Raw genomic sequence first — 26,251 nt, forward strand, 5'->3', positions numbered from 1 at the left:
CCCCCCTGCACATTGCAGGAAACTCGCACGTGCCTCCCCCTGCCCTCCTTCTCAAGCTCTGTCTAAGAAAGAAGCAATACGTGTGCTACCCTGATCTCCTTGAAGGAACAGTGGCTTAAAATAACCCACCGAAGCTCAGGGCTCACCAACCTTTTCGGGAAAGGACCACTGCTTCTGAATGCTAAAAAATAACCAGAGCTACTTCCTACCCCACCCATGTGGCGTATTACAAGGTAGATAACATTCAATTGGGAATCTTGCATTTGTTATGAAATATATTAATTCAAGCCTGCGCCCTTGGGAGGGTTGCTACCAATTAGAAGAAACGATAGTTGCCTGTGGTTGCCATGCTGCCTGCCTTTTCTTGGTACCCACCAAATGTCTTTAGAAGGCGGATGAGGTCAGTCGGCTTCTCACCTAATGCTTATTTTATTTATTTACCTTAAATCTGTATGCCGCCCACTCCACATACAGGCTCTGGGCGGCTCACAGTCATAATATGATTATAAAATCAGCGCATATAAACAATTTGTAATTTAAAACTTAAAAATGGTGCTATAAAATTTCCACATACAGGCTCTGGGCGGCTCACAGTCATAATATGATTATAAAATCAGCGCATATAAACAATTTGTAATTTAAAACTTAAAAATGGTGCTATAAAATTTCTTACAAGGCGGTCCAGCTTCATTTTAGCTCTTAATTCTCTGTATAGCTCTGTAGGGTGTCATATAGATATATGGTAGTATTCGGCGGTAAAGCAGCAGCAGCTCCTCACGTGTTAGTTACTGTAGGCCTGCCGGGAAAGGTCGGTTTTACAGGCCCTGCGGTAAGGCTTCTGTCTGGACACTGGAGATCTGATTAAAATAACATGGTTTCTGCTATCACTGCACTGTTGGTTTTCTTCTCCCTGGCTCCTCTTTCCCAGTGTGTTTCTAAAATTAACCCTCTTCTCCCCTGCACTTGGACTTCCTCTGTGTGTTTGACTTTGCTTCCTGCGGCAGCCATTTTGTGGTTGGCTTCACCTCCTGTGGCAGCCATTTTGTCGTTGTGCCCACCGCTCTGTCAGAATTCCAAAGATCCCCGAAGGCTCAAAAAAGATGGCCTAGGGAGACCAGTAGTCTGAATCCTCAGTCATAGGCCTTTTTTCAGTTCATTGCGTTACGGCTTCTCCCTCAATATAGACAAATTACATGTTAAATCGGAAGCCCAGTCCAATTCCTTTGACAAGACAAACATCCCTCCTCCAGTCAGAGAATTGCCGGAACATTTGTCTTGTCAAAGGAATTGGACTGGGGTCCCGATTAACATGTAATTTGTCTGTATTGTTGGAGAAGTCGTGACCCATTGAACTGCAAAAAGGTCTACGACTGAGGAAGGTGTAATACCGAAACTAGTCTCCACTGAATTTGTGGCTTATCTTCTTTGGCTTCCGTCTTGTGAAGGGAACTATTGAAGACTATGCCTTGGATTCAAGTCTACTTGCACTTGTATTGGATATAGAGACTTCTTTGTAGAAACTTGATTAGTGAGATTTTTGTATGAATTTTGGCTATTTGTTACTGTGTCTTTAATAATAATAATAATTCCAATCCTGTGCCACACAGTTTGTTCCAATTTTTGCCATATCAGTACTGTGTATCTTCTTTGCTTAATATGTATCACATGCTCAGCAACCAATCTCCTCCTTTCCCAATAGATTCCAGGCTGCAGTCCCTTAAGTGTTTTTACCGAGCATCAACATCCATCTTTTTGATGGACAGATGCAAGCCACAGCTGGGAGGAAGGGGGAGGGGAATTGCCCAAGAAGGGTTAAATGGCTGCAAGGCATTTAACCCATCTGTTTTGCTTCCCACTTGCTTTGAAGCAGGGTGTGGGGGGGAGCTAAACTGACAGGTTTAATGGGTCACAGGTTTAACAGACAGTTTTAATGGCTGACCTTCCTAGTTGTTATGTTTAAATGGCTGTGAGCCATTAAACCTGTTTCACTCCCCTCCCCACTGCTTTCCACCACGAGATGCACGAACCTCTGAAAAACCACGTGGAGGGTTGTTTAAACGAGATTGCATAAGCCTCAGTTCGTGAACCACGACCCAGGTGATTTTAGTAGCAAATTTAGGATTGCAGAGAGGTATGTGCCCATCCTTAGCGAAGTGGCAGGCAGGTTTGTGCCCATGCTTGGTGTAGAGGTTAAGTGTGCGGACTCTTATCTGGGAGAACCGGGTTTGATTCCCCACTCCTCCACTTGCAACTGCTGGAATGACCTTGGGTCAGCCATAGTTCTCGCAGGAGTTGTCCTTGAAAGGGCAGCTGCTGTAAAAGCTCTCTCACCCCACCCACCTCACAGGGTGTCTGTTGTGAGAGAGGAAGGTAAAGGAGATTGTGAGCTGCTCTGAGACTCCGAGATTCAGGGTGGAGGGCAGAATATAAATGTGATTTCTTCTTCTTCTTCTTCCTCCACCAGATGTTTGTAGTCACTCAGAGTTGCACTCTTTTGTATTTTAGTCTCGTCACATCCGGTTGGAGAATATACGGTTTAATTGGAATAATTTCTTTCCAGACCAGCGCATAGCTTGGTTTATGATTTCCCCCCCCTTTGCAAGTTCTAAAGGACAATAATCCCCAATTTGTGATTTACTGATTTCTGTCTGGGAGAGTGTCTTGTTATAGCACCCGGGGTAATTTATCAGCTTTTAGCAGGACAGGCCAGACTTGGAGAATTATGAAAAAGGGCCTCTTTTTCCACACATATCATCCCTCTGGCTTATTCTGGTGAAAGGCTTTTTGGCATACCATAACTTACGGCATAGTCCTGAACTCATAATTTTTGCCTCCAGTCTGGATTTAGGCTTTTTATAAGAATATTTCTTCATGATACGCATTAAGATGCCTTAGACCTGAGTCGAGCCATTGGTCTGTCAAGGTCAGCGCTGTCGGCTGTGACTGACAGGGGCTCTTTGGCGTCTTCGCTGGGGTCTTCCATATTACCTGTAAGTTGATCTCTTTCGCTGAGGATTGAACCTGGGACCTTGAGGCATGTGAAGGAGATGTGCTTGTTACAGAGCCACAGGCTCTCCTCGATGTGCTGAATTGCTTTTTCAGAGGATTTGCTTTGGGGTGGTTCAGCAGCACTTGCTGCTGTGGCCATCCATACTCTGGGAATAGCACTTGCATAGCCCACCTTTTTGTTGTTGGTTCATATGAGCATACGAAGCTGCCTTCTACTGAATCAGACCTTTGGTCCATCAGAGTCAGTATTGTCCACTCAGACTGGCAGCGGCTCTCCAAGGTCTCAAGCTGAGGTTTTTCCTGCCTATTTGCCTGGACCCTTTTTTAGTGAAGATGCCAGGGACTGAACCTGGGACCTTCTGTTTACCAAGCAGATGCTCTACCGTTGAGCCACCGTCAGCTTGAGACCCTGCAGGTTCATAAGGATATCTCTATGTCTGTGAGGTGGCAGATGTTGGCATGGGAACATGGAATTGAGTGTGCTTGCACTGAACATAAGGGGGGGGGGGCAACGGTGGGATAGCTCCTAGTGTCCTGGCCCCACTGATGGACCTCCTGATGGCACCTGGTTTTTTTGGCCACTGTGTGACACAGAGTGTCAGACTGGATGGGCCATTGGCCTGATCCAGCATGGCTTCTCTTATGTTCCTATGTCAGGGGCAGTGATGCTCTGTATTCTTGGTGCTTCAGGGGGCACAGTGGAGGGCTTCTAGTGTCCTGGCCCCACTGATGGACCTTCTGATGGCACTTGGGGTTTTTTGGCCACAGTGTGACACAGAGTGTTGGACTGGATGGGCCATTGGCCTGATCCAACATGGCTTCTCTTATGTTCCTCCGTCAGGGGCAGTAATGCTATGTATTCCTGGTGCTTGTGGAGGCAGCATTGGAAGGGCTTCTAGTGTCTTGGCCCCACAGGTGGACCTCCTGACGGCACCTGGCTTTTTGGCCACTGTGTGACACAGAGTGTTGGACTGGATGGGCCATTGGCCTGATCCAACATGGCTTCTCTTATGTTCCTCCGTCAGGGGCAGTGATGCTATGTATTCTTGGTGCTTGTGGAGGCAGCATTGGAAGGGCTTCTAGTGTCTTGGCCCCACAGGTGGACCTCCTGACGGCACCTGGCTTTTTGGCCACTGTGTGACACAGAGTGTTGGACTGGATGGGCCATTGGCCTGATCCAACATGGCTTCTCTTATGTTCCTCCGTCAGGGGCAGTGATGCTATGTATTCTTGGTGCTTGTGGAGGCAGCATTGGAAGGGCTTCTAGTGTCTTGGCCCCACAGGTGGACCTCCTGACGGACTTGGCTTTTTGGCCACTGTGTGACACAGAGTGTTGGACTGGATGGACCATTGGCCTGATCCAACATGGCTTCTCTTATGTTTTTATGACATGCTAGGGGCAGGCGGTAATTTTTTTTCTGCACCTGAGTTGTCAACACTGTGGCGGCCAGGGCTTTTTGGTGGAACAGCGTAGCTCAGTGGAAGAGCGCATGTTTTGCGCATAGCAGTTCACAAGTTTCTACCTTCCACATCGCTGGGGGAAGGATTTCTTGCAGTGGGGCTGCAAAGGAGAAATCTGCCCAAGACTGAGAAAGGGCCAGATGCACCAGCAGTTCAGCACAAGGCAGTGGATTATTGTTTCAGGTGTCTGTGAAAGGTAGCAAAATTAACACTCCATAAGCTGCGAAAGACAACACAGGAGGAGGAAGGGCCCACTAAAATAGGGGTGTCGAACTCATTTGTTATGAGGGCTGGATCTGACGTAAGTGAGACCTTGTCCGGCCAAGTTTGTCATAATCAATGTTCCCTCTAAGCTGCAGAGTCTTGTGAGCAAACACTCTACTTTGTGATCTACTGGCATTAAAGTTGTGAGCTGCTGCATCAATTAGTGTGCTCTGGGGTCATCCTTCCTGAGCTAAGACAAAAACGTGTGAGCTGGAGGCTAAAAATCTGTGAGCTAGCTCACGCTAACTCAGCTTAGAGGGAACACTGGCTCTAATATGTAATGCCAGGTAGCAGAGAGATAAACTTCATAAAGGACACAGACAAAGATTTTTCTGAAACTTAAAGTAAAACATGCTTAAAATGTTAGCACTCGTTGGCCTTAAAGGTGCTCTCTTAGCATCTCTCCTGTCTAATCCAGGCTCTCTCAATTGCATAGCAGAGCTACTGAGCCGAGCCTCTCTTTTGTCTATTGGCTGAGGCTCCTCCTGGTCCCCTGAGGAAGGAAAGAACGAGCCAGAGCTTCCTTTGAAGCAAACTATCCCTCCCCCTCCTCCTCCCCAAGGGAGGAGCCTTAGCTGATGGAGAAAATAGAGGCTTTACTCTGTTGCTCCTGTGCGATTGAGCAAGCCTGGCAAAGCAAACTGGAATGCAGAAGGAAGCAAGAGAGAGGGAGAAGGAAGCAGATGACAGCCAGTTGCTTGGCCTATTTGACACCCCTGCACTAAAACATAAGCAAAACTGAGGGCACCTTTAGTCTGGTATGCAGGACATAATCACACTAGATGTGAAGTCATTGCTTCCTTGTTAACATGACAACGGCTGTGGCCCCCACAAGCCCTGACCTCCCAGCAGTGTTTGGGAGCCACCTGTGGGATCACATTCTCCCCTGAGCATCTCCTCCAAGCTCCGAAATACATTTTCCCTGAATATTCCCTGCTGGGCTTATCTTACACCAATGCTAATAGATAATGGAGGAAGAAGATGAAGAAGATGATGATATTGGATTTATATCCTCCCCTATACTCTGAATCTCAAAGTCTCAGAGCGGTTACAATCTCCTTTCCCTTCCTCCCCCCCACAACAGACATCCTGTGAGGTAGGTGGGGCTGAGAGCGCTCTCACCGAAGCTGCCCTTTCAAAGACAACTCCTACGAGAGCTATGGCTGACCCAAGGCCATTCCGGCAGCTGCAAGTGGAGGAGTGGGGAATCAAACCCGGTTCTCCCAGATAAGAGTCCGCACACTTCACCACTACACCAAACTGAGTCTGATCTAGGTCCCTGATCTAGGGTGAGCAGCTCCAGCTTGGGAAATCTCTGGAGATTTGGGGAGGGGAGGGTGGAGCCTGAAAAGTGGAGGAACTTCATCGGGGTATAATGCCCTAGAGCAGGGGCGGGGGGGCACAAACTTGCTTAACGTAAGCGCCATATACAGTAGATATCAGACGTTTGAGAGCCACAATATGTGAATGTTTGAGAGTCACAAGATGAAGGAAGGAAATCAAATAGATGGGGGAGAGAGAGAGATGAAAAGAAAGCAACTTTAAATATATTCTCCAAGCCGCCCTCTGACTTAGCTTGGAGAAGTGATTTAAAGAGAGAAATGCCTTCTCCAAGCTGGCCGATAGGGCAGTAGGGGCTTTGAGAGCCACGTAACGTGTGTGAAAGAAAGCCACAGTTTGGCCACCCCTAACCTACAGCCCACCTTTCAAAGGGGCCATTTTCTCTAGGTGATCTGATCTCTGTTGCCTGGAAACCAGTTGTAATCCCAGGAGATCTCCAGTCCCGACCTGGAGGCTGGCAACTCTTGGTCCATCAGTGGCTAAAGGGAAACCTCCACATCCCGAAGTTGTAAACCCCTAAATACCAGTAACCCCATTTACAAATTACAGCGAACAAATGTACAATCTGTATGCTGTGTATACTTTGGTTTTGCTTCATATGTGCATAGAGTAATTTGTCCTGTTACATTCAATGCATGTGGAACTGAATGGGCGGTAGAAATCCCACCGTTTGTCTGGGTACTATTCCCTGGTTTCATTTGTGAAGTGAAAGCCCATTTGGATCTTTCTACACGTGTATAGGCAGAGTTCCTGTGTGTTCACTGTAACATGTGAACAAGACAAGTATTAGAAGGGAACATCAGTGTGAGGACTCTGTGTCCTGTGTGTAGACCCTCTGAGGCAGCTAGTTTTGCCACTGTGTGAAACATAATACTGGACTAGATGAACCTCGGATCTGATCTGGGGGGGTGGGGGGTGCACCTCTACTGTAAGCTGTGATTGAACTTTCCCGGCATTTAATAAATAATGGGTAAGCAGGGCTTAAGAGCCCCGCGGCGCAGAGTGGTAAAGCTGCAGTACTTCATTCCTAAGCTCTGCTCATGACCTGAGGTCGATCCCGGCGGAAGCTGGGTTCAGGTAGCCGGCTTGAGGTTGACTCAGCCTTCCTTCCTTTCTTCTGAGGTCGGTAAAATGAGTACCCAGCTTGCTGGGGGGAAAGTGTAGATGACTGGGGAAGACAATGGCAAACCACCCCGTACAAAGTCTTCCATGAAAACGTTGTGAAAGCAACATCACCCCTGAGACGAAAATGACTGGTGCTTGCACCGGCGACTACCTTTACCTTTTAAGCTCTTGGAAAGAGCCCTGTGGCGCAGAGTGGTAAAGCTGCAGTACTACAGTCCAAACTCTCTGCTCACGACCTGAGTTTGATCCTGGCGGAAGCTGGGTTCAGATAGCCGGCTCAGGTTAGCTCAGCCTTCCATCCTTCCGAGGTCGGTCAAATGAGTACTCAGCTTGCTGGGGGGGAAGTGTAGAAGACTGGGGAAGGCAATGGCAAATCGTCCTGTAAAAAGTCTGCCGTGAAAACATTGTGATGCGACGTCACCCGAGTCAGAAACGACTGATGCTTGCACCTTCACCTTTTTTTAAAAGGAGGACTTGGTGTTTAAATAGCAATTTAGTGCTAAAATAGACCCAGTTTTCTGTACCAAGGAAAGGTAAATTCTGTGATCTGCGTAACTCAAGTTAGATGGAACTTCCTAATTTTTTTTTCTTGTTTGATATTCATTCCTTTGTGTTAGTCAAGCATTTTCTGAGGCCTGTCTGTTTCCAGGAATCACCCGCATGGACATGAGAACTAGAAACTTGTTGTCTTTTAAAACTGGAAACTGCTACAGTCTTAAGAATGAACAAAGCAGGAGTCAAGTAACACCTTTAAGACCAGCCAAGTTTTATTCAGAACGTAAGCTTTCGTGTGCTCTCTAAGCACACTTCATCAGACGAGGGGATCAGGTATTGATCCCCTTGTCTGATGAAGTGTGCTTAGAGAGCACACGAAAGCTTACGTTCTGAATAAAACTTGGTTGTTCTTAAAGGTGTAACTTGACTCCTGCTTTGTTCAGCTACTTCAGACCACCACGGCTGCCCGCTTGGATCTAGTCTTAAGAATGAACATTGGTGTGCTCTTGGGACATTGCTTATTTGTTGATAGTGTTGTGTATGATGTTACACTGGCTTTTTGTTGTTTTGCAGAATTTCTGCGTGAGAGGGCTGGAATTGTTCTCTTCCTACTTGTTCAAAGATATCCTAGAACTATACGACTGGAATCTTATAGGTAATTGAGTGTGTGTGTGTATATGTTGTATTGTTATTGTATTACATATATTTTGTTTTATGTTTCTTATTATATTATACAAAAATGGGGGTTTTGGTAGAACCCCCCCACCTGGGATTCATTTGCATATTAGGCCACACCCCCTGACACCAAGCCAGCCAGAACTGTGTCCCTGTTCAAAAACATAATTTATAATCAAGAAAAAAAATTGCGCAAAAATATACAAACGAATGAACTGACTTAACAGAATATCTCTGTTGCACATTATGCCCATTCCTTAGTGCCATCGGTCTAATCAGTTGTTAGGTCTCTACATTTTTTTGTGCCCATTCATGAACTGTCGGAATAATTGTCTCTCCCCAGTGCCTTGCAAATACAATTCTAGTGGGTTGTAATAAGATGTAGAGCAATAGAATGCAGGTTGTTGTGAACCTTTAGCATATAAATTGAGCAGAACAGCTTCAGTCGTTAAAGAAAGGTCAAATCCAAAGCCAGCTTTCATTACATCAAGACAGGATTTTTAGCTCAAATACCAGTCTACCGCATCAACTCTGGATGAGGTACAGTTACCAATGCTCAGGGGTAGAATTCTAGCAGGAGCTCCTTTGCATATTAGGCCACACACCCCTGATGTAGCCAATCCTCCAAGAGCTTACAAAAAAGAGCCTTGTAAGCGCTTGGAGGATTGGCTACGTCAGGGTGTGTGGCCTAATATGCAAAGGAGCTCCTGCTAGAATTCTACCCATGCCAATGCTTATAGATTTTTGCTAATTTGTATGGAGAGAAGTCCCACTGATGTAACATTTTAAAGCCATATCCAAATATATACCTCCACACTTCATATGTGATGGTTTTACCCGGATCTTTTCCCTATCTACTTATTTATCTATATTGTTATTTGAGAGCCAGTTTGGTGTAGTGGTTAAGTGTGTGGACTCTTACCTGGGAGAACCGGGTTTGATTCCCCACTCCTCCATTCACAGCTGCTGGAATGGCCTTGGGTCAGCCATAGCTCTTGCAGAGTTGTCCTTGAAAGGGCAGTTGCTGTAAGAGCTCTCTCAACCCCACCTACCTCACAGGGTATCTGTTGTGGGGGAATAAGATATAGGAGATTGTAAACCTCTCTGATTCAGAGAGAAGGGTGGGGTAGAAATCTGCAGTCTTCTTCTTGATATATAATATTTTTTTAAAGAAAATGAAAATTAATAAAGCAAACATCAAATAGATGCTTTGGGTTTTTTCCAACTGTTGTTCTGTGTACAGAGTGTTTCGCTGATGTTAGGCATAGTGAGTTAGAAAAAGGCCCCGTTGATTTGTGTGGCACTTATTGAAAGAAAGAAAGCTTAGATTTGTGTATTGAAATGTGTATTAAAGACCCAGCTCCTTTGTTGACCTTGGATAAGCAGCTGGTCTCAACCTGTGAGGAGAAATGATAGCAGGATTTTGTGGGGCGTGGGATTGTAGTGAGGAAAGCAAACTTTGTGAGCCAGTATTAAGCATGGGGTTCATTTACACCATACATGGAAGAGGTAAAGGTGTAGCGGACATACAGGAGGGAAGCTGTGGTTCAACTGTGCGCCCTCAAACGTTTGAAGTTATGCATATCTCCTTCGGTTTTTTTATTTTTATTTTTTTACAAAGAAGACATTGGAGAACAGTAAACACAGTGGCTGAATGGCATGTGAGTTGGCCTTTTGCTCAGTTGGCTGTGATGAGTGGAAAAAACTGGCTCATGGACAGGGCATCTGCTTGGCATGTAGCCAATCCTGACATTTACAGTAGGCCCTATACTAAGACCCCTGTAAGCTCTTGGAGGATTGGCTACATCAGGAGGGCGTGGCCTAATATGCAAAGGAGCTCTTGTAATAAAAAAAGCCCTGGGGGAAGGGATTATGGAAAATGGGGAGAGTGAGACTCCTGTTTCTCCTCAGATCTTAGTACGAGTGAGATAAAATCATGCTTCCCGAGCATTTTGTGCTTCCCGGAAGGCTTGAGGTTGGGTGTGTGTGTGTATGCGTGTGAAACACAATCTTAAGCTGTGAAACAGCAGGAGTCTCCAAGGCTGTTTTGGTTCCTCTTCATCCCTCAGGACAAATTGCAGGAATCCCTGCCGCTCCCTCCATCCCACTGGCATATATGCTTGAGGGAGAGACAGGAGTGTGTCTCATTTGCTCTGAGGGGATGGAGAACATACATTGCTTCCCAGCATGGTGCCCGTGAGTGTATGGCGCCAGCCAACTCCCTTCCAGGTGCCCACCAAGTGTTTCTAGAAGGTGGGTGTGGCCAGGTGAGGTTCTTGCCTAGCAGGGATTCTGATTGGTCCTTGGAGATCTCATCAGTCGTGCAGATTTTTCAAAACGTTGCTTTGGCGGCAGCAGCTACCTCAACACAAGGATCTTTGCTGTGGGATTGAAGGTGAGCTTCGGCGGCCATTTTGTAGCTGGCGCTGCCTTCTGAGGCTTCTCTTTTATGGTAGCCGTTCTGTGGCTGCGTCCATCACGCTGGGTCGGAGTTCTAAGTGTGCCTGCAGGTTCAAAGAGGTTGAGGAGCCCTGACGTAGCTGCAAGACATGGTTCCTGTTGCTTCTTCACTTGTTCCACACCAGAATTTGAGTGAGAACGTGGGGGATTTGCTGAGTTGCTGGATGTCTTCATTTGAGAAGCTGAGGATAAGTGCCCCATTGAGCTGGTGTGTAGCTTTCTGGATGGCTGTCTATGCCAGGGGTGTCAAACATGCGGCCCGGAGACCGGATTAGGTCCCTAGAGGGGTCCTATCAAGCCCATGAACAAATCAAAATTTGCTTTGAAACTTACAGGTACACACTTGAACATAATCTGAACAGCATACTCAAGATTGCTATAACACAGACATTGTCTCCAGTTTGTGATGCAGTAATTCAGAGCGAGAGGTGTCAGTTATCAGAGACTGTTAAATAAACAAAATATTGCAGGGGTGCTAATCTTTTAAACAGGTTTTAAGTTTTTTTTTTAAATCTTTAATTATGTATGTCTGTGTCTGCTACCTGGCACTGCATTTTATGACCAAAGAAAAAAAACAAAGAAAGGAAAGAAAGAAACTTAACCCAAAAACTGGAGTAAGAAACCTAAAAGGTTAATATGCAATTAAAGGGCCGAACATTAAAAACAAAGTGTAAAAAAATCATAAATCAACATACATGTATTTATTGTTGAAAGCTAAAACCATTTAAGGGCTCATCATAAGCCTCTCTCTCATAAAACCTCAGTGGGAACCCACTGAACTTGACCTGACGCGTTTCGACCTAAATTGGTCTTCTTCAGAGGTCAGAAAGGTAAGTACACATATTGGCTCATAATACAGAACAGAATAAAGCAATAGAACAATGCTGGACCACAAGGAGATTTAGTGAAGTGACAAAGGCTTAGAGATATTCTTGAGGCTTCCTGTCCTATAGCCTTATGTCTTAATCAAGAGCATACCTATAGAATTCAGTGTTTTTTTGTATGCCACGTGGTCCAGAATCGATCAAGCAAAGTCAGAGCCTATGTGCCAAGAGTTGTGTGCTCTGTGCTGTATACACACACTCAAAGGTATATCAGGCCGTTATTACCTTGATATGGTTTCTTTGCTGTCACTGGGAGCATTGTTACAATTTAGGCTTAAGAACAACCTGCCGTGTCCCTTTGTAATTCTTCATCAGTTGGCTGTGAGGGGCAGGGGAGAGACTTCAACCAGTGTGATTAATTATAATTTGGCGACACAGCCGGTAAGGTGTGCACAATGAATTGTTATCGTGCCAGACAGAAACATTACCCACCATGGTGTTCGCAGACGGAAAGGCGCATGTGGCTGTCGCACAATACAATAAATTGTATGTGTGTCATGTAACCAGTCACAGGCGGCAAACTGTCATTTCAGGTGGGAATGTTCCTTTGGATTGTGGCACAATAAAAAATGTATGAATCATTTTTCCCCCCTTTCAGACTTCCAGATAAATGTTGAGGTCTGCAGCTTTTCTCCTGGAGTTTGATTTCTCTCTGAAGACTTATTTTAAGCAAATGCTTCATTTGTAAGGCTGATGAGTTTGAGGATTCTGTCGTGTCCGCTTCTCTTTGTGTTGTTAACAAATATGTCCCCTCACGCCACGTTTGGAATTAATTACGAGGAGGGTTTGCTTTAATTTTTCTCCAGTGTAACCTGAAAGACAGATTCTAAGTGCCTTCTCTTTTTCTTCTTCTTCTTCGTCTTCTTTTTTTTACCTCAAGATTTTAATTAAAATAGCAGCATAGGAAGAAAGTTTCTCTCCCCCCCCCCAGTTTTGCCATGGGTATGTGCATTCTAAAATAAATTCTTCTGAGGGGCAACCTCACAAGGCCGATCCAAATTATGCTCAAAAAAAAAAAAGCTGAAATCTGTGGCCTCCGTCAACTGTTGAAGTTAAACCAATTAGCATAGTGTGTGTGGGGGGGGGGGGCGGTTTGCCTTGTTTTATTCTGCATCAGTTGTGGGAATAAACCAAAGACATCTGCGGGATAAAACCTTACAGTTTACAAGTCTTGTCAGCTCAGGATGATGTTTTGAGAATTTTACAGGCGTTGTCCATATGCTTTGAAGCTCATCTCCAGAGCCATAAGGCTAGAATCTTAATATCGTTTCTCTCTGCCTATCTCTTTCACCCCCCCCCCCCCCAAGGTATCTCCCAGTTCGTCTGGATAAGAAATTCTGGACCTAATACTGCATGTTTTGCTTGCCTGGTGCAATTGTGAAATGCACAGACTTAGAACACATTCGTTTACCGTCATTCTGAAATATGACAATGAATACAAGAAAGTGTTGTGTAGTGTCTTAAAGATCAACAGCTTTTTTTGAGCAGGAACGCAGTTCTGCCAGGCTTGGCGTCAGGGTATGGCCTAAGATGCAAATGAGTTTCTGCTGGATTTCTCTACAGAAAAGCCCAGTGTTAAACAATGGTGACACCAAGGGGGTGCGGCCTAAGATACAAATAAGTTTCTGTTGAGCTTTTTCTACAAAAAAAAGCCCTGTGTGAAACAATGGTGACACCAAGGGGGTGTGGCCTAAGATGCAAATGAGTTTCTGCTGGGCTTTTTCTACAAAAAAAGCCCTATGTGAAACAGTGGTGACACCAAGGGGGTGTGGCCTAAGATGCAAATGAGTTCCTGCTGGATTTCTCTACAGAAAAGCCCAGTATTAAACAATGGTGACACCAAGGGGGTGTGGCCTAAGATGCAAATAAGTTCCTGCTGGGATTTTGTACAAAAAAATCCCTGTGTGAAACAATGGTGACATCAAGGGGGCATGGCTTAACAATCAAATGAGCTCCTGCTGGTCTTTTCCTACAAAAAGTCCTGTGTGAAACAATGGTGACATCAAGGGTGTGTGGCCTAACATGCAAATGAGCTCCTGCTGGGCTCTATGTAACACTCTAAGCTGAGCAACCTGGTAAATTGACACTCCTGTGTTTGTAACTTTATTTAAGCACTCTGATAATTAGTGGAAACTGGCCTAACTATACCAGTTAATCCCAACATGTTAGACAGCTCTGGCTTCAGCACTCCACAGCTGTGCCCCTAGACCAGGGGTGTCAAACTCATTTGTTGTGAGGGCCGGATCTGACATAAATGAGACCTTGTTGGGCCGGACCGTGTCGGGCTGGGCTTTTTTTTTAGCAGGAACGCAGTTCTGGTTGTTGTGGCATCAGGGGGTGTGGCCTAAGATGCAAGTAAGTTCACGCTGGGCTTTTTCTGTCAAAATAGCCCTGGCCGTATGTATTCCTATTTCCCTCAATCAGTCAGTCAAAAATTTATTGTGCATAGCCATTGGCCGTTACAAAACAGAACCCGAACGACAACGTTTCCAATTAACACCTTAAGAGTTCCCCAGAAAGGCCAACCTCAAGAAGTTACAGCATTTGCTATCACTCTTGCTCTTGTCTTCTTAGCTGCAGAGGCAAACAAAGAGACCGTGTAGGACACATGAGCATCATTGTCAGATAACAGAAATATAATCTTTTCAGTTTTCCTATTTAAGATTCGGTAGCAGAGATATAAACTTTATAAAGGACACAAACACAATTAAAGACTTTTTTAAAATTAAAAAAAACACCTTAAAATAAAACATGCTTAAAACATTAGCACTCGTTAGTCTTAAAGATGCTTTCTTTGTATTTTTCCCATGGGATCCAGGGAACTGGGCAAAGGAAGCTCTGGCTCTTTCCTTCCTTCCCCAGGGGAACAGGATGGGGAGGAGCCTCATGTCAGACTAACCTGATCTCTTTTTTTGAGAAAGTGACTACCTTGCTGGATCGGGGGAATGCTGTAGACATTGTTTATCTTGATTTCAGTAAGGCTTTTGATAAGGTTCCACATACTATCCTTGTTGACAAGTTGGTAAAATGTGGTTTGAATCCTGTTACCTTTAGGTGGATCTGTAACTGGCTGACCGATTGCACCCAAAGAGTGCTTGTGAATGGTTCCTCATCCTCTTGGAGAGGCGTGACAAGTGGAGTGCCTCAAGGATCTGTCCTGGAACCTGTTTTGTTCAACATCTTTATCAATGATTTGGATGAAGGAATAGAGGGAATGCTTATTAAATTTGAAGATGATACTAAATTGGGAGGGGTTGCAAACACAGAAGAAGACAGAAACAGGATACAGGATGACCTTGACAGGCTGGAAAACTGGGCTAAAATTAATAAAATGAATTTTAATAGGGATAAATGTAAAGTTCTGCATTTAGGTAGGAAAAATCCAGTGCATGGTTATAGGATGGGGGAGACTTGTCTTAGCAGTAGTATGTGCGAAAAGGATCTAAGGGTCTTAATGGATCATACGCTGAACATGAGTCAACAGTGTGATGCGGTGGCTAAAAAGGCAAATGCAGTTTTGGGCTGTATCAACGGAAGTTTAGTGTCCAGATCATGTGATGTGATGGTATCGCTTTACTCTGCTCTGGTAAGACTTCACCTGGAGTATTGTGTTCAGTTTTGGGCACCACATTTTAAGAAGGATATAGACAAGCTGGAACGGGTCCAGAGGAGAGCAACGAAGATGGTGAGGGGTCTGGAGACCAAGTCCTATGAGGAAAGGTTGAAAGAGCTGGGGATGTTTAGCCTGGAGAGGAGGCGGCTGAGGTGATATGGTCACCATCTTCAAGTACTTGAAGGGCTGTCATATAGAGGATGGTGTGCAATTGTTTACTGTGGCCCCAGAAGGTAGGACCAGAACCAATGGGTTGAAATTAAATCAAAAGAGTTTCCGGCTCAACATTAGGAAGAACTTCCTGACCGTTAGAGCGATTCCTCAGTGGAACAGGCTTCCTCGGGAGGTGGTGGGCTCTCCTTCCTTGGAGGTTTTTAAACAGAGGCTAGATGGCCATCGGACAGCACTGAAGAGCCTGTGAATTTAGGGGGAGGTGTTTGTGAGTTTCCTGCATTGTGCAGGGGTTGGACTAGATGACCCTAGAGGTCCCTTCCAACTCTATGATTCTGATAGAAGGAAGAGAGGCTTGGCACAGTAGCTCTGCTGTGTGATTGAGAGAGATAAAAAATCCGTGAAAAATAATTAACCACACACTAATAAAACTGTTCGGTCAAAATTCATATGAAAGTTCAGAAATCCATTATACAAGGTCTAGAAGACCATAAGGCATTTCTAATACATCTTCACAGTGTGCCCCAGGGCCGGCCCGCCCACCGTTGCCCCAGGGTCGGCAGGGTGGGGGCACCAAATTTGGCCTCCCCCTGCCCCCCTGCGGTGCCTCCTCCTCCCCCTATTTCCTCCTCCCTCCTCCTCCTCCCCCCTCTTGTGCAGCCTCGCCCCCTCCCAGCCTCCCCCCCCCCCCGTTTTCACCATTTTAAGGCTGGGGAAGGGGCCATGAAGTGCCTCCCAGGCCGACCCTCCCCTTCCCACGCCCAGGAAGGAAGTGGGGAGGAGGTAAGAACAGTGCCACTCTTTCAGCGGGTCGCTCTTCACTGCTGCCGCAGTTTTCCCTGCTGATCAGCTGATCGTTGGGGGGGTTGGCCTGGGAGGCACTTCACAGCCCCTTCTCTGGCCTTAAAATGGTGAAAACGGAGGGAGGAGGAGGCGCTGCAGGGTGGGGCAGCGAGGCCGCGCGGGGTGGTGGGGCAGCAAGGCCGCGTGGCCTGGTTGGGGACCCCTGCGCTAATCCAACAGTGGCCCCCTGCATTTGATGCACTGTGAACCAGGGCCCCTAGACTTCGGGCTTCCATCTAGTATTGACTGGATCTCCTATCGGTATAAGTCGATCCTGATTGCTCCATCTCACCATCACACATATAGTACTCTATGATGTTTTTACTATTTTGCAGGGTTCATTTTGTAGCAGGAACTCCTTTGCACCCCTTGGTGTAGCCAATCCTCCAAGAGCTTCCAGGGCTCTTAGTACAGGGCCTACTGTAAGATTTTGGAGGATTCGCTACATCAGGGGTGTGTGGCCTAATATGTAAAGGAGCTCCTGCTACAAAGATGAAGCCTGCTGTTTTAACTGGTTTTAAATTGTTTCATGGTGAACCAAGAAGAAGCTCAACACCGCCAAGTGGTCTGCTGTACTATATTTCTAAACCTTCTTTCACAGTATTGACAAAGTGATATTCTGGATTTAATCCTGATGCATAATTAGGCTAAGCGTTTCTAGTTACAACCAATACCGAGACTCCTTCCTCTTACGACTATTCTCCAAAGTTGATGCCAGAACAAATTTGTCAGGTTGCCACGAGACTCTTCATTGTTTCAGCTCCGGCAGATAAACCTGGCTCACTTCTGTGGAATCTGTAGTGAGTGAATCCCTTGTCTGTATTTAAATTCCTGTTCGTTTTCTTTATTTAAGGTCCTTCATTGGAAAACAGCGATGCTTCTTGTCCTCGATTTCATTTCATGCCACGTTTTGTGAGGTTTCTTCCAGGTGAGTCTGTTTCTCTCTGAGGTGCTAGACCTGTGCCGTTGCTGGACTGCTTCAGATTTGCAAGGACGGACACTCATAACCAGTGTTCCCTCTAAGCTGAGTTTGCGTGAGCTAGCTTACAGGTTTCTAGCCTCCGGCTCACACATTTTTGTCTCTGCTCAGGAAAAAGGGCCCCAGAGCCCAGTAATTTATGCAGGAGCTCACTTTAATGCCAGTAGCTCATAAAGTAGAATTTTTGGTCACAAGACTCTGCAGCTTAGAGGAAGCATTGCTCATGACAAAATACTTCCCACCACTGTTCCCTCTTAGCTGAGTTAGTGTGAGCTAGCTCACAGTTTTTTAGCCTCTGACTCGCACGTTTTTGTCTTAGCTCAGGGAGGATGCAGGAGCTCACAACTTTAATGCCAGTAGCTCACACAGTAGAATTTTTGCTCACAAGACTCTGCAGCTTGGAGGGAGTGTTGCTTCCCTCTATGGAAGAAGGGTTCTTGGCTGATACGCTAGTTCTACATGGGTAAAGATTGGGGTGGGGGGAGTGAAATGGAGTAGCGTTTAATCTAGGGTTGCCAAGTCCAATTAAAGAAATATCTGGGGACTTTGGGGGTGGATCCAGGAGACATTGGGGTGGAGCCAGGAGCAAGGATGTGACAAGCATAATTCGGGCTCTGCACTGGCTCCCAATAACATACCGAGTCCGGTACAAGGTGCTGGTCATCACCTTTAAAGCCCTATATGGCCTGGGACCTGCCTACCTGAGGGACCGTCTCTCCCCACACGTTCCCCAGAGAGTACTGAGGTCTGGGACTCAAAATCTTCTCACCATCCCCGGGCCTAAGGAAGTCCATCTCAAGACAACCAGAGACAGGGCCTTCTCCACAATGGCCCCAACAAGGTGGAACCAGCTGCCGGAAGAGGTGAGGGCCCTGCGGGATCTTACTCAGTTCCGCAGGGCCTGTAAGACAACCCTCTTCCGGTTAGCCTACGCCTGACTGGATAATTGTAGCTTACTAGATTTTTGTGATTTATACAGTATAGTTTTAATGTTGAAATTTTAAGGTTTTTAGGTTTTTAAATGCTTACTTTTTAATTGTAGTAACTTTGCTCCTGTTTTGTTGTTTTATCGTTTGCTGTGAGCCGCCCTGAGCCACTCTGTGGGAAGGGCGGGGTATAAGTTACGGAATAAAATAAATAAATAAATAAATAAACTCCAAAGGGAGTTCTGGCCTTCACATTTAAAGGGACAGCACACCTTTTAAAATGCCTTCTCTCCATTGGAAATAATGAAGGATAGGGGCACCTTCATAGAATTAGCTGTTACTTTTCTACCGGGTAGTGGATCAGAGTTGTCCACTGAGATGGTGACAAACAGTATGGACTGTCTGCCAAAGTCTTGAGGCAGCGGGAGGAAGGTTGCGGGCCTAACTTGCCTGGGAAATTATAGATGTTTGTATACAAATGTTAGAAGTGTTCAAAGTAAAATTGGCAAGTTGGAATGTTTAGTGTTGGGAGAAAACATAGACATTGTGGGAATTTCAGAAACTTGGTGGAATGAGGAGAATCAGTGGCACACGGTGATTCCTGGATATAAGTTATATTGGAAGGATAGGGAGGGAAGGGTTGGAGGTGGGGTGGCTCTGTATGTCAGAGAGGGTATACAGTCCAGTAAGACTGAGGTCAAAGAATTAGATTCCCTTCTAGAAATGCTTTGGGTTGAAATAGAGGGCCCAAAAGGAAATTTAACTATGGGAGTTTGTTATCACCCACCAAATCAAAAGATAGAGGACGATTATAATATGATGGAAGGATTAAAGATAGCGGCTAAACGTAAAAACTGTGTCATAATAGGTGATTTTAACTACCCGCAGATTGATTGGGTCAATATGTGTTCCGGTCGAGAGAAAGAGATTGAGTTTCTTGATGCTCTCAATGACTGTGCTATGGAGCAGATGGTCACAGAACCTACCAGGGGTGGGGCGATCCTGGATTTGGTCCTAAGTAATACCTAAGACTTGGTGAGAGATGTAAAAGTGATCGCACCACTTGGGAGCAGTGACTATAACGTTAATGATTGCGGTAGATGTGAGCTAGGGCCTTCTCAGTGGCAGCGCCAGAATTGTGGAATACACTCCCAGAGGCCATAAGGGCCCTGCGGGATCTTTCTACTTTCCGCAGGGCCTGTGAGACCGAACTGTTTCGACAGGCCTTTGAAACCTAACCTAAATTGGGAGAGAGCTGCCAATTTACACCGTTACAGAGTACCATGATCACCATTTACATTTATATCTACGTTAAATTATATTACAGTGATACAGCACCAAAAATGCAATGGAATGTTTTAAATGTTTAAGTGTTTTAAATAATGTTAAATTGTAGTTTTAATGGTTAAATTGTAAAAATGTATGTTGTTAGCTGCCCCGAGTCCGCTTGCGGAGAGAGTGGGATAGAAATTTAAAGTAATAAATAATAAATAAATAAATGATTTCACCATTTGAATAAATAGGGAGTTGCCCCAAAAGACCAGCACAACCCTCGTTTAACTTTAAAAGGGGTAAATTCTCTGAGAGGAGGCATGTGAAGAGGAAACTGAAAGGAAAGATAAATACAGTCAAAACCCTTGGGGAAGCTTGGAGGCTATTTAAAACTACAATTCTAGAAGCTCAGATAAAATATATACCACAAGTTAGGAAAGGCACAAACAGGTATAAGAGAAGGCCTGCACGGTTAACAAACGAAGTAATGGAAGCTGCAAAAGGTAAGAAGGACTCCTTTAAGCGGTGGAAAGCTAGTCGAAGTGAGATTAATAAAAGGGAACACAGGCTGTAGCAAATCAAATGCAAGACTGTGATCAGGCAGGCAAAAAGGCACTATGAGGAGCATATTGCAAAAAACATAAAGACCAGCAATAAAAATTTCTTCAAATGTATTAGAAGCAGGAAACCAGCCAGGGAGGCAGTGGGGCCCTTGGATGACCAAGGGGTAAAAGGATTACTGAAGGAGGATAGGGAAATGGCTTAGAAGCTGAATGCATTTTTTGCCTCCGTCTTCACTGTGGAAGACGAGAAGTGTTTGCCCGCTCCAGGACCACTAATTTTGGAAGGGGTGTTGAAAGACATGAGTCAAATTGAGGTGACAAGAGAGGAGGTCCTACAACTGATTGACGAATTAAAAACTAATAAGTCACCAGGTCCAGATGGCATACATCTAATAAGTCACCAGGTCCAGATGGCATACATCTAGGGTGACCTGTCACTAATAACACCGGTCGAGATGCAGGACAGGAACCTGGAAGTGACCGACAGGCTGCTTCAGCGTGCCGCTGCGCCGGCCCCCTGGGCCCCACAATGATGGGACCGATGCCACAGGGACGGGCTCGAAACACTCTATAACCCCTCAAAAGAACAGCAGTCTAGGTCGCTTCCCCCGAGCCCTGCCGCCATAAGCCTCAAGGGGGCTCATTTTGCGGCATCTCCCGGCGGGAGGGTGGCACCCGCACGGGACACATATCAAATGAAAGAGGGGGCGCAGGGCTATCAGAAACAGCCGGCGGAGGGAGTCGGGAGACCACTCCACTGGGGGATCCACACCCCGAAAGTGATGAAGGTGGCGCAGATAGAGCCAACAGAGCCAACAGGACAAAATAAATAGGCTGCATTATGCAGCACAGTTGAGAAAGTGCCTTATCCCATATACTGATGAAGTAAATACAGGATCTGAGAACAAAATTGCACTAGAAGACACAAACACAAAGCTCCCTTACACTGAATCAGTGCTTGGGTCCACCAAAGTCAGTATTGTCACATAAGAGAAGCCCTGTTGGATCAGGCCAGTGGCCCATCCAGTCCAACACTCTGCGTCACATAAGAACATAAGAGAAGCCCTGTTGGATCAGGCCAGTGGCCCATCCAGTCCAACACTCTGCGTCACATAACAACATAAGAGAAGCCCTGTTGGATCAGGCCAGTGGCCCATCCAGTCCAACACTCTGCGTCACATAACAACATAAGAGAAGCCCTGTTGGATCAGGCCAGTGGCCCATCCAGTCCAACACTCTGCGTCACATAACAACATAAGAGAAGCCCTGTTGGATCAGGCCAGTGGCCCATCCAGTCCAACACTCTGCGTCACATAACAACATAAGAGAAGCCCTGTTGGATCAGGCCAGTGGCCCATCCAGTCCAACACTCTGCGTCACATAACAACATAAGAGAAGCCCTGTTGGATCAGGCCAGTGGCCCATCCAGTCCAACACTCTGCGTCACATAAGAACATAAGAGAAGCCCTGTTGGATCAGGCCAGTGGCCCATCCAGTCCAACACTCTGCGTCACATAACAACATAAGAGAAGCCCTGTTGGATCAGGCCAGTGGCCCATCCAGTCCAACACTCTGGGTCACATAAGAACATAAGAGAAGCCCTGTTGGATCAGGCCAGTGGCCCATCCAGTCCAACACTCTGTGTCACATAAGAACATAAGGAGGGAGGGAGGGAAGGAAGGAAGGAAGGAAGGGAAGGGAGGGAAGGAAGGGAAGGGAGGAAGGAAGGGAGGGAAGGAAGGAAGGAAGAAAGGAGGGAGGGAAGGAAGGAAGGCCACCCCCTCCCGCCAGCCCCCCCCCCACTTTCGGCCCCCTTACCTGCGGCGAGTCCGGCGGCGACGAGTCCGGCGGCGGCGGCGGAGAGGCCTTCCCGACGCCCTTCCCGACGCCCTCCCGGGCCTCCAGCGACCCCCGCGGGCCTTTCCGACGCCCTCCCGGGCGGAGGACAGCAGGGGGTGGGGGTGTAGAGGCCTGGGGAGCGTCGGAAAGGCCCGCGGGGGTCGCTGGAGGGCCTCCAGCGACCACCGCGGGCCTTTCCGACGCCCTCCCGGGCCTCCGCCGCCTCCGCCGGGCCCCGTGCGCGGGCGGGGAAGGCAGCGAGGGAGGGAGGGAGCGTCCCTGCGCGTGCGCAGGGCGATCTGCACACGCGCAGGGTCGCTCCCTCCCTCACTCGCTGCCTTCCCCGCCCCCGCGCGCGGCCCCCGGCTCTCTGGCTGGCTAAACCGGGACCTCTAATGGTCCCGGTATACCCAGCCCGGGAGCCGGGAATTGGGGGCCAGATTCGGGAAAGTCCCGGGAGACCGGGACGGTCTGGCCACCCTACATACATCCAAGAGTTCTGAAAGAACTCAAAGTTGAACTTGTGGATCTCCTGACAAAAATATGTAATCTTTCATTGAAATCTGCCTCCATTCCTGAGGACTGGAAGGTAGCAAATGTCACTCCCATCTTTAAAAAGGGTTCCAGAGGAGATCCGGGAAATTATAGGCCAGTCAGTCTGACTTCAATACCAGGAAAGTTGGTAGAAAGCATTATCAAGGACAGAATGAGTAGGCACACTGATGAACACAAGTTATTGAGGAAGACTCAGCATGGGTTCTGTAAGGGAAGATCTTGCCTCACTAATCTGTTACAGTTCTTTGAGGGGGTGAACAAGCATGTGGACAAAGGGGACCCATTAGATGTTGTTTACCTTGACTTCCGGAAAGCTTTTGATAAAGTTCCTCATCAAAGGTTCCGTAGTAAGCTCGAGAGTCATAAGAACATAAGAGAAGCCATGTTGGATCAGGCCAGTGGCCCATCCATTCCAACACTCTGTGTCACACAGTGGCCTATATATACACACTGTGGCTAATAGCCACTGATGGACCTCTGCTCCATATTTTTATCTAACCCCCTCTTGAAGCTGGCTATGCTTGTAGCCGCCACCACCTCCTGTGGCAGTGAATTCCACATGTTAATCACCCTTTGGGTGAAGAAGTACTTCCTTCTATCAGTTTTAACCCGACTGCTCAGCAATTTCATTGAATGCCCACGAGTTCTTGTATTGTGAGAAAGGGAGAAAAGGACTTCTTTCTCTACTGTCTCCATCCCATGCGCAATCTAGGGCCTTCAAACTGGGGGATCCCCTGCCCCCACCTGGGGATTGGCAACCCTAATTTAATCACTTGCACTCTGTTAAATTTAAGCATGCCAGAGTCATGACACCTAGATTCTGGTGTGTTTTCTGAGGAAAATGCATTTCCATGCGGATAACTCTCTCTCAAAAAAACCCCCAACTACTAGTAAATGGGAAGTTTCAAAGTAAGTATGAAAACCCCTTTTGTTGTTTTGAAAGAACAACAGGGTTTGTGAACACAGGAATGCAAGAACCAGAAATTTATTTATTTATTTCTTCATATTTTATTTTAGTGAAGTTATATCCCGCACTTTCCCATAATGGGCTCAGGGCGGATCACAGCATAGATTAGACAATAGAAACCAACAAGTTCAATTTAAAACAATACAATAAGTCCAAAACAGCAGAACGCTAAAACATGCCACAAGATACAAAATTTCTCCATCTAAAAGTGGTATACATCAACAGCATAGAACAACAAGGTGGCGATAGCTCCCTACATCTGCTCATTAAAATTCTGTCTCTAAATCAGTTCAATGTGTATAAACAGGGCGTTTATTTTGTAGCAGGACCTCCTTTGCATATTAGGCCACACCCTCCTGATGTAGCCAGTCTTCCAAGAGCTTACAGGGTTTGTTAGTACAGGGGCCTACTGTAAGCTCCAGGAGGATTGGCTACATCAGGGGTGTGTGGCCTAATATGCAAAGGAGTTCTTGCTACAAAAAAAAGCCGTGAAATACATGAGCAATTATAGAGCAAGTCTGAGCTAGTCGTAGCAGAAAGGGCCAGTCTATTAAGTGTCCTTGGGCTTAGCTGAAAGCCTAGGGGAAGAACTCCGTCATATGGGCCCTGCAGAACTGTTATAAGTCCCACCGGGCTGTGATCTCTATGGGGAGCTCATTCCACCAGGTGGGGGCCAGAGCTGAGAAGGCCCTGGCCCTTGTAGAAGCCAAACGGACCTCTTTTAACCTTTTGTGCACCATTTCCCTTCCTTGGGAAGTGTTTTATAAGTGACACTTTTGCTTTTCAGATGGCGGGAAGGAGGTGCTGTCCATGCATCAGATTCTGCTGTACTTGCTGCGATGCAACAAGCCGCTGGTCCCCGAAGAAGAAATCGCCAATATGCTGCAGTGGGAGGAGCTGGAGTGGCAGAAGTATGCCGAAGAATGCAAAGGGATGATCGTGACCAGCCCTGGCATGGTACGGCAACCACTGGCCCCTAAAGGTTGTATGATATGGCAGGGGTGGCCAGACTGTGGCTCTTTCACACATATTGTGTAGCTCTCCAAGCCCCCCGTGGGCCATTTTGGAGAAGGCATTTGTCTCTTTAAAGCACTTTGCCAAGCCAGCCGGTGACTTGGAGAATGCACTTAAAGTTAGTTGCTTTCTTTTCACCTCTCCTCCCTCCCTCCTGTCTTGCAGCTTTCAGACATCTGATGTTTATTCGTTGTGGCTCTTATGTTAAGCAAGTTTGGCCACTCCTGTTTGAGAGCCACAAGACATAGACATCAGATGTTTGAGAGCCACATTACAGAGGGAGGAAGGAAGGGAGGGAAGGAAGGGAAGGAGGGAGGAAGGAAGGAAGGAAGGAAGGAAGGAAGGAAGGAAGGAAGGAAGGAGAAAGGGAAGGAAGGAAGGAGAAAGGGAAGGAAGGAAGGAAGGAAGGAAGGAAGGAAGGAAGGAAGGAAGGAAGGAAGGAAGGAAGGAAGGAAGGAAGATGTGAAAAGATGGCGTTTAAGATGGAACCCAGAAATGACACCTAGCCATCCTATACATATACTGAACTGTGGCACCTTAATTTGTAGCTGTTAATAATCTTAATTGTTTATTTAATTTAATTGAATGTATTTAACTATTTTAATTGTCTTTTATTGTAATGATTGGATTTTAGTGTAATCATGGTGTAAACCATGTCATGTGAGCTGCCCTGAGCCCGCTTTGGCGGGGGATGGCAGGATATAAGAATAAATTTATTATTATTATTAAAGCAACTTTAAATGCATTTTCCAACCTGCTAGCTGGTTTGGAGAAGTTATTTAAAGAGAGAAATACCTTTTCCAAGCCAGCTGGCAGGGCAGTGGGGGCTTCAAGAGCCACACAATATGTGCGAAAGAACCACGTGTGGCTCCCGAGCCACAGTCTGGCCATCCCTGACTTACAGTCTTCCTTTCTCACAGGGACTCAAGATGGATCACACAGAAGGAGTTCGTATAATCACAAAGCAGTGGGGCATTCAGTAAGCAGCGCATTAGGATTTTAGAAATCTGGAACTACCAGACAGAACTGACGCACAGGAGAAGTGCCCACATGGCACACGAAGGGGTCCAGAAATTACACAAATAGGATCCTACTTACGATCAGCTAAACGCAGTAGAGTGTAGATCAGTGTCCCTAATCGTTGATCCGAGCGAGTTTGTAAAGTGGTTTTGTGCCAGGCAGCCTTATTAAAAAGGTCAAGGTAGTCCCCTGTGCAAGCACCGGCCGTTTCCGACTCTGGAGTGACGTCGCATCACGTTTTCATGGTAGGCTTTTTTACAGGGTGGTTTTGCCATTGCCTTCCCCAGTCATCTACGCGTTCCCCCCAGCAAGCTGGGGACTCCTTTGACCGACCTCGGAAGGATGGAAGGCGGAGTCAACGTTTCCTTTATATATTTGATTGATTTTTTGAAAATCTACAAGTTAATATTAATATTCATATACAATTAATTAATCTTATGCAATCAGGTTATAAACAAGCATACATACTTAGATACATACAATAAAATGTCGAGTAAGGATTTTGAGTTATAAAGACGTATCTAGATATGTAGACCATTTTCTATCCAAGGAGAGAGGTCAAGATGAACACAGAATTAAAATTAAGGCAATAATTGCTGTATCAAAATACAGTCAATCTAATTGAACCCATATTATCATTAAACTATTAATTATGCGCTGCTATGAATTCTTAACTGCCTAAATATTCTCTATGCAAACTATTAGAGGTTATTCCAAAAATTACTATCGGGTAATTACAGTTAGGTGCGATCCACGACTAGCGCAGTAAAAGAAA

The 26,251-nt window shown here is 46.2% G+C and overlaps 1 protein-coding gene across 1 annotated transcript in view; it reads left to right on the forward strand.

Moving 5' to 3' along the window:
• Nucleotides 1-26,251, forward strand: part of DROSHA (drosha ribonuclease III) — a 168,217-nt gene that overhangs the window by 22,481 nt on the left and 119,485 nt on the right. The window contains exons 11-13 of the mRNA XM_060244291.1: nt 8,269-8,350; nt 17,195-17,269; nt 24,230-24,399. Coding sequence (XP_060100274.1) covers nt 8,269-8,350; nt 17,195-17,269; nt 24,230-24,399 — 327 coding nt within the window. The remainder of the gene's footprint in view (nt 1-8,268; nt 8,351-17,194; nt 17,270-24,229; nt 24,400-26,251) is intronic.

The sequence above is a fragment of the Heteronotia binoei genome, chromosome 7, assembly GCF_032191835.1.
Source record: "Heteronotia binoei isolate CCM8104 ecotype False Entrance Well chromosome 7, APGP_CSIRO_Hbin_v1, whole genome shotgun sequence".
Lineage (NCBI taxonomy): Eukaryota > Metazoa > Chordata > Lepidosauria > Squamata > Gekkonidae > Heteronotia > Heteronotia binoei.